We start from the raw sequence: 9324 nt of genomic DNA on the forward strand, positions 1-9324 counted from the left end.
AGAATCACTATTTGAACACTAGTAGCAGGAATACTGGAACACTATTCCATGTTGTCGTGGAAGGACAAGGTAAGGTTTGTTTCTATGCCTTTTGTGATAGAGTTAGCAAGAAAATAGACGGTTTGCTGTAATGAGTTTAGAACGACGTAGTCTTCGTTGTATACACAGAAAGCGCTACAATAGAATACAATACTCGAACACGATTCCATGTTGTCGTGGAAGGACAATGTAAGGTTTTGCCGGGTGCCTTTTTCAATAGAGTTAGCAAGAAAACAGACGGTTTGCTGTAGTGAGTTTAGAACGGCGTAGTCTTCCTTGTATACACTGAAAGCGCTACGGTAGAATTACTACTAGTATATCTATAGGCTAAGCCAAAATGTGCAGGCATACTTGAACACTTATCATCATGGGGTGTAGGGGGCTCTTTAACACTATGATCCGACTAATTGACAAATCTGCCTGTATTTCAACGATTGGTGCCAATTCCAGGGCGGCTGTACTAAGGACAGTTAATAGGAGAAATAACCTCCTTGGTTGTACAAATTGCTGTTAGTTATTTTAAATTATCACCCTGTTGGTATTTCAAAGATAGTGCTCACAAATGTTACACCATGGAAGAAATCGACGACAACGTTTAGGCCACAGCAAGTACTTAATCAGCGCGTGCATTAATTTTCGCCTAATTTTGGCCGTGGTCAACATGCGGAAAATGGCCAAAGAAGTCTGTTGCCGTGCCGGAACGTAGATGGCAGATAAATATGCAGAGAGTATAGACAAGACAAGGCTCTGATTTAATGTTTTGTCTTTTACTTTGATGCAGTGATGTATTCAATTCCTTTTAAACGTGATGGCGGCTGTGTATATGTGATGTTCCTACTGAATCAAAACCATTTGTAAAATGATTGAAACCTTTTGTTTTTCAAAGCTGTTTCAGTGTGAAATGGATGTTGTAATAGTTGGCAGTAAAAATAGCACGATATTGGTATCATTTTTTGTTGAACAAGGTTTATGATGTCAAAATTTAAAAATGTAGGAATATTGTTTTTTGGGCCCGCCTTGTTTTGTTTTCGCCCTATCGCATTATATTTTGAGTCTGCACAGGAAGAAAAGTACCATGACAAAGATTTTATTATTTTTCTGACACTTAGAAGTTAAGAATATGCTGTATATAACATTGAACATCTTTACATATTACAACTTACAAAAATATTTGGGTGCACTGCTGCACCCAGGCCACAGAAATAAATTGGATGCACAGCTCCAAATTTGGGTGCACTAAGGTGCACATGCACCCAGTATTTCAAGTAATTTCTGTGTACTGAATATTCCGTTTGTTGAACACTATTGCACGTACATGTATCTATGGCGTAAATTCAAACACGGTTCTTTCTCTCTATCCGATAGAGTCTACCACTGTATCAGCAAGCGACGCGGAGGGAGCAGAGGAGCCAGGTATAGAAAACTCTCTTGTATGCAATACTTGTCCATGATATCACCAGGGTCCGTAATATCGCCACCTTGAGAAATAGCGTGCTTAAAGATACTTTTACTGCAACATACCCTAGGTATATACTTTTGATGTGTGAAGGAGTGCGTACCAAAAGTATGTTGCAGTATAAACATATCTTTAAGCACACTGTTTCTCAAGGTGGTGATATTATGGACCCTGGTGATATTATGGACACAGATGTTACCTGAACTTGCTAAACGTTTTGCTAGCTACACATTTTATTCTTGAACTTAGCTTGATAAGGTTCGATACAGTGCTGCAAATTTGCCAGTTGCAACTGCGTATCCCCCTGTGCTCATTAGACTGCGTTCAATATTGGCTTTGTAGAATGCCGACATCCTTTTCATAAAGTGAAGATTTTGGGTAGTCCAAAATCCATATTTTATTTAATGTTGCTGGACCAATACTGCCATATGGTATGGCTATGTGCAGGTTTTAATACAGTTAACCCAATTAGATCTCAACAGCCAATCAGCAGGACGAATAGAGGAAAGCAGCTTATTTGGTTTAAAGATTTTACACTTTGGTTTAAAAAATAGCAAGGTATATAGAAATGTAGGTTATACAACATGTTTCTACCGATTTACAACCCAAAAGACTTTTTTCCTGGCTAATACTTGTAAAAAACATAGTAACTATTCCTGTTATAAGTATGTAGAAGCATGCACAGGTGTTCATTCAGCAGTAAAGTAATTAAGGGAACAGCCAATCAGTGACCACATCTCCAAACTGGGTGCACCTGGTGCCCATATTTGGGCATTGGCCCCATGCCGTTTGTGTCCGTTGATTACAACTTGACATGTACATGGACGAGTCGACGTTATGCAAATCGGTTGACAATGATTCAAACAAATTTACCTCGGTCTTGATATAGCAAAACAACAAGGGTCATAAGACATTTTAGGGCAACATTGCGATTTTCAGAAGGGCGGACCGATTATTTCTAGGCGTTCTGAAAGATTTGGTCCGCCTGAAAGACTAATTTTTTTGATGAGGGTTGTTTGATTTTAAGACATGTAATAGAAGATTTATTCAAAGCCAGAAACGGTGTCTTGTATTATTATGGCAATTATTCTTTTGAATTAAGAAATTAATGAGTAAATCTGGCAATGTTATGTAGGCTTAGCACTTTGTTATAAAAAAACCTCGAGGTGTCGCAACGAGTACTTTGCGGTAACATGCATTTATACTAAGAAAGCATTTGATACCGTGGGTCCTCGTGCTTTTTGAGCCACGCCCACTCCCTATTGCACACGGTCAAAAAAATTGGTGCCCAGACCGATTCTTTCCCCCCAACCGGGTCAAAAACTACAGAACACCCACATTGTTCGACCTCCTGTCTTAAACGTGCATTTTGAAAGGCCACGCAGACTATGCTTTATTAATAAATAAGATCTTTATAATCCGATACAATCTATGTTCCCCTTCTTTATACATCTAAGCTGTACAGATAAATTTATATTTCTAATGAGCATAGACAAACCCTCTGTATTGAAACATATCTGTTCTTACCTTTTTGCCATTACTAAGAAACGAGAAGAAACCGAATTTACTTGATTGTAGCTACTTGACCATGTATAGATGTAACGTTATCTGTATTCCATCCTTTTTGTGACCTGTACTTAATTAACATAATTGACATATATATATATATATATATACTTAATTAACCCAGTGGGTATGTGTGTACAATAAAGGTCTGCATTCATTAATCGCCTATCGAGCTAAATCTAAAGATATTACGCTCGTATACTGTAGCTACATTTTCGATATGTCCATTATTACCCAGGATATTCACGTTGCGGAGACCGTTTTAGTGGTTATTGTTTGAATGGTGGGATATGCGAAGTCTTCGAAAGTGATCCAGACATGCCTATGTGCCTCTGCCCCTCCGAATGGTGGGGATTGAGATGCCATCACGGTAAGCAGCTGCAGCACGCTCATTGTCGGCTCCGAGTCATAAAACTACCCGATCTCCGAGTTTTTACCTTTGTCTAGAATATCTACATGTAATTAGTAAGTATAGATGGAATAGATGGGATCTTCACATCCCGCCTGTTCCTTATCTTCATTCTATTTTTTTCGACAAGATATATAACGTTATATTCTTTATTCTAATTTCTATACACGTACAGAACTTATTGAACTGAACGGTGGGGACAGTAGAGTGACCACGCCTGCAGTCACCACCACTACCACCCAGGCCGAACCGTGCGACTCCAACCCCTGTCAACATGGCGGAGAGTGCTTCGACAACGACGCGGGCTACTTCTGCAACTGTCCAGCGGACCGGCAGGGAGACAACTGCGAGAAACGTGAGTCAGCGTAATACAAACATTTATTTTATAATTCCATTATTGATAAACAGTCTTGTGCTTTTCATAGAATAGACGAAAAATCACGTTGCAGCATACAACGGGATACAAGCTCAATCACGGACCACATTCTTCCCATAGAATCCCCACTTGAGCTTCGGTCCCAATTGCGTCGGTGCCCGTCGGGGATGTAGCCCCGGCCGGCCCCGGTCGGGCTCAGGAGTCGGGAGGGCACCGGCTGTCGTGGTTACAATTAAAAGTTTCCTTCAGTAGCATTTTGTTAAAAAAATTTTGTCACCCTCTTTGGTCGGTCTCCGGCAGGCACCCGGCAGGTACCCGGGAGATTCTCTGACGATGTCTTGTATTGACCTATACGTATGCAGAATTCACGCTTTTGTTGTGATCATTTGATCTGTGACGTCACACATTTCACCCGGGTTTACGAAGTACACACCTTTATTCTGTTCATCTGGTCTGTGACGTAACAAATGTGTCCCGGTGGACTGCCGGCAACCGGAGGGGTACCTCTCGGTGTTCTCACAATGAGGTTATGGCGTCTTTTTGTCAGCGAAGCCCGGGTAGATTTAAATTCTTTTCGGGTCCCCGCCGGGCCCAAAAATAACCCGGTGGCCGCACGGTGTCCCGCGGGGCCACGTACGGGTCACGCCCAAAAGTGTCCCAAAACAGCCCGGAGACTACCCGGCAGGGCCCCTTTTTTCAATTGGGACCGAAGCATAATGTGGTAAGACCGTATTGCCCTGAGGGTTGAAGCAGAAGGATTGCAGATGATTTTTCATTACTGCGGATATAAACAACCAAATGAAATGTTCTATCCCCGGCTGCCTGTGTTGAATGACGTCGATATGTGTGTTACATTATGTCATAGGTAAACCGTGCTTTGTGAATCCGTGTCAGAATGATGGGATATGCAAAGAAAACGGCGAAGACTTCACCTGTTCCTGCCCCAAAGATTGGAAGGGAGAGAGATGCGAAGTCGGTAAGTAACACATGCATTCTTGAGTCATCAAACTACCTGATCGTCTTGTTTCTCTTCGCCTAGAAGTTTATGTTTTAGTAGCGTTTGGATGTGTAATTCACGAAGCTAAGCTATGGATATTCATGCATGAAACTTGGTCGGAGGGTAAGTCTTTAACTTCGTTTTTGTGTGCATATTCTGAATAGGTTTTTATTTCGCATTTGCAAAAAGAATGGTAACTGACCACTTCACAACAACTTGCAAACAAATTTTGAAAAACATTATAAATGTTGTAGAATGTGGATTTTGTATTTGTTATGTGTAGTTTTTAATGCAAACTTGTACGCAATTCAGCGCCTTAGCGCTGCTATGTGATTTCGAACAATTAATAAACAGATCAATATAATCAAATCCACATGGCCTCATGAGGCAAAGAGTGGGCATTCTAATCTGCAAATTTCTGTTATTTCTTGTACTTTTCTGTGCTCCAGAGGTCGTGGACCCATGTCAACCGGATCCTTGCAAAGAAGGCATATGTTCTCCGGACCGCAACAATCCGGAAACGTTCACATGTAAATGTCACACCGGATGGACGGGTCAAACATGTAACGAAGGTAAATCAAGATCAGAAACAAGTTTAAGTTAAAACTTTTGATCCAACACAAAGAAGATTCTTCACCCAGAGGCTAGAGCTTTCGACCGGTCACTCTGGTCTTCTTCAGAATTCGATAGACTGACCCAGTGAGGCTTGTCAGGTGGCTTTTTTGAAGTGGTCATTCTACTGATGAAGACCAGAGCGACTGGTCGAAAGCTCTAGGTGAGAGAACTTCTTTGCGTTAGATCAAAAGTTTTAACTTTAAACATGTAGCTACACATACACAGATGAACTTTCATGATAGTATATTAGAAACAATTTATTCCAGAAAACTATTGCCACAATTTCTATAATTCTTTTACCATTTAGAAGATCACCAAAAGACTGTCATGTCTCTACTAAGATCATAAAACTCAAAGTCAACTCTTGCAATAGCAAACGTAGTAGTAACAGTATAATTAAGATGAACAGACAGTAGTTTTAACTACTACTATTTAAAAATGCTCTATGTTGTTCTACTTTTACATTATTTGACACTGGGCATGATTTTGTAACTAGAGTATTAATTGTCAAGCAACATCACAAGGAATCCTGCAGTACCCAGGATATACGTAGTATTAGAACTTATCATAATAATTCAAGCTTTGATCCATGCTACCTATAGGCTTCCATTATTTGAACGGGAAGATTTTCACAGGGTTGTAGAAATCACTCAGGAAATTTTGCAAAGTGGTCACCAAAGCTGGTCTTGTGCAAATTGGGTACAAATACAGGTTTTATTTAGCCAGGTTGACGCACATCAATAAGTTGCATTTTGAGGACGTTAAGCACATATAATTTAAAATAATAATTCCACTTATTTTTTGTATTTCAACTAGACATCAATGAATGCCATAAGAGCCCTTACCCGTGTGGATCAACAAAAAACAAGTGCAAAAATCATCAAGGAAGTTTTAATTGCATATGTGCTGCCGGATTTGAACCCAAAGGAACAACTTGCGTTGGTAAGTAGTACATATTATAGCCTGATTGTCAATAGTTTTTCAGCAAAGTCGCTCAAATGATTAATGTAATATCTTATTGTTTAAAACTTGTATCGTGTTTTCATTTCTAGAAAGCACTTAGTGAAAAAGCTGATTAAAAAAAATGACATGCATAGTTCTTAAGACTACCTGTATGTGAAAGATTTTGTAAATATCGTAGTGCAAAGACTGTGGAAGATGAAATACACTTTATCTCAAACTGTTCCTTTCATAACAACGCTCGAAATGAGTTGACTATTCAAACCTCTACAATTTATCAAAATTTCCCAAAACTTACAAACAAAAAAATGTTCTTCTTTTAACTTAAAAAAAAAACAAATTTTAGACAAGATGGGACATTACGTCTTCCATGATTTACAAAAGAGAAGTCAAACCCGTCAGACATAGTTTTAGACATAGCCATTGTTGTAGACACCTACTAGTTTTCACTATGTACTAGATTGTGAAGTTATTTTCTACTCTGCTTCAATGTTCCTTTTTGTTTGTAACTTGCGATTAGCCTTCGGGCATGGATTTGCGATAAACTTCTAATAATGATGATGAGAAGCAACCAGACCAACCATGCTGTACTTCGTTACAGATTCCGACGAATGCAAGGGAAACCATCGCTGTCAACACAAATGTAAGAACACCGATGGAGGCTACCGTTGTGAATGCCATAAAGGTTATAAACTGGACAGAAACAAGAAGACCTGCACAGGTGAAATTAGTTATTACTAAATGCTATGTCTCTCTCCATATATAGTTAGACCAGATATGTGTCTAACCCCATGCTTTGGTTTACACAGTTATTTATCCATTTATTCAGTTTTATCATGATGTATAAGATATATTATCTGATACGCAATACGGTTAACACTGTTCTTTTGTTTCTTGTTTATACTGATTTGCTTTTGTCTCCGTTGCAGACATTGACGAATGTGTCGGATGGCCGTTGTATAGAGGCCCCTGTGAATACGATTGTGAAAATACTCAAGGCAGTTACAAATGTTCTTGTAAAGAAGGATACAAGTTGGACACAGACCGCCACCGCTGCGTCGGTATGTACCCGTCAGTACCCAGTTCATACCTATGTCCTAATGAAAAATTTGTATATGGCAAGTGTGTAGATAAATTTTTATATTTTTTCCTTAACCCTGTTTATTCTTCGCCAAACACATATGTTCAATAAGCTGGACCAGACGTCTGTCGCCATGGTAACTGGTGCTGTAGCAGACACCCTGTGGTTTGGGGTTTTATCATGTAGCAAGACAGAGTTGGATGGGCTGGAACCATATGCATAAATATGCATGGCTTTTGAATAAGAATAGATAGAGCAATAGTTATTTGTCCTAAATTCGACTGTCTTGTTACGGGAACGACGGTTATTGGTTTGGCATCTACGATATCAAGATCGCCTTACCTACGACGAATGTTTTTTTTATTATGGGTTCACCACACCACAAAGTGGTGGTGAACCCATATTGCTTTTTCTGATGTTTCTTCTCCTTCTCCTTCTCCTTCTTCTTCTCCTGCCATTTTTTAAATGGATTCAGCTTCTTCATTTTAGGGCCCAAGGTCCTGAAATTTGGTATGGAGGTACTCGTACAGTGGGCAAATACCCCTAGGCGTTTTTTAAATTATTGTGATACAGGCTTTTAGAATGGTTTTATTTGAGTTTTTTGGCTGTGTTATAGCAAATGTATTACTGTGTTAGTGTGCCTTGTTTACCACGTTTGGGCATGAGTCATCACAATGGAATGCAGGGCATCAACCAATAGGCATGCAGCTTTCCTCTATTCTTCTTGCTGATTGGCTGTTGGGATTTAACTTGATCAACACCTGCACAGAGCATTTCCACCTGCACAGAGCATTTCTTGCTGATTGGCTGTTGGGATTTAACTTGATTAACACCTGCACAGAGCATTTCCATACTGACAGTATGTCTGTATTCAAGTGTTTTGGTAGGTATTTCAAGCTTTCCTGCTCCAGCATTGGAATGCGGGGCATGGACGTTTTTTTTTATTTTGAAAATCAACAGTTTGCATTATGCAATTAAAAATCCTAACCAATAAAGTAGGGAATAGCTATCCAACTGTTGTTTTAGTTGTATTTTACTTCATATTATAGTTATATCAATGTAAATCATTGTTTTCCCTTGTGTTTCTCATTCTTTCCCTGCCATGTCGTAAAATGTGGTGAACCCATCGCTGTATTTGCTCCAAAGCAAATATTGGCCTTTCTAGTTGAAACATATATTGGCAAGACGCGGTAGCGACACACTCAAGTTACACTTATATTCATGCCGCCACCAGACAATATATAAAACATACGACAAGCAAAGCACAGATTAACATATTGAAATTGAATACAATAATAAATCGATGAACAAGTGAAACTGATATATATAAATGCTGACAGGATTGATCAATAAACTATGTTACAAAAAACGATTTGATTCCAACAAAAATACCTGTACATGTTTTAATATTTTAATATTGTACGTTGTTGAGAGAAAAGAAGAGCCTATTAAAAGTAAATGTACCAGAATATCATCAGAAAGATCATCCAAGTCAGTAATAAAGCCAATCAGTGTTTTCAAGTTGCCAAAAAGGGTATTTCGTTGTTGAGTGTAGTTAGGGCAGTGTAACAGAAAGTGACTAATGTTTTCACATGGGTTTTCACATACGACGAATGTGACCGAATGTGACTATATGTTGGGTCCATATGCGAGCAGTGCTTTTGAAACAGGGTTGTTACATGCATATATGTTCTTACGTTTTTTTTTCCTGCATTGCCAAGATATAAACGAATGTGGATCAAACAACGGAGGATGTGATCAGTACTGTCAGAATGAACGAGGAAAGCACAGGTGTTACTGCGGGCGGGGCTACAATCTGGCATGG

The 9324-nt window shown here is 39.3% G+C and overlaps 1 protein-coding gene across 1 annotated transcript in view; it reads left to right on the plus strand.

Annotated features, from left to right (window-relative positions):
* LOC109479728 (sushi, von Willebrand factor type A, EGF and pentraxin domain-containing protein 1-like) overlaps window positions 1–9324 on the plus strand; it is a 27197-nt gene that overhangs the window by 731 nt on the left and 17142 nt on the right. The window contains exons 2-11 of the mRNA XM_019781717.1: window positions 3–69; window positions 1405–1452; window positions 3300–3431; window positions 3646–3825; window positions 4712–4822; window positions 5293–5415; window positions 6275–6400; window positions 7020–7139; window positions 7348–7479; window positions 9221–9324. Coding sequence (XP_019637276.1) covers window positions 3–69; window positions 1405–1452; window positions 3300–3431; window positions 3646–3825; window positions 4712–4822; window positions 5293–5415; window positions 6275–6400; window positions 7020–7139; window positions 7348–7479; window positions 9221–9324 — 1143 coding nt within the window. The remainder of the gene's footprint in view (window positions 1–2; window positions 70–1404; window positions 1453–3299; window positions 3432–3645; window positions 3826–4711; window positions 4823–5292; window positions 5416–6274; window positions 6401–7019; window positions 7140–7347; window positions 7480–9220) is intronic.

The sequence above is a fragment of the Branchiostoma belcheri genome, unplaced genomic scaffold, assembly GCF_001625305.1.
Source record: "Branchiostoma belcheri isolate BF01 breed outbred unplaced genomic scaffold, Haploidv18h27 scaffold5, whole genome shotgun sequence".
Taxonomy (NCBI): domain Eukaryota; kingdom Metazoa; phylum Chordata; class Leptocardii; order Amphioxiformes; family Branchiostomatidae; genus Branchiostoma; species Branchiostoma belcheri.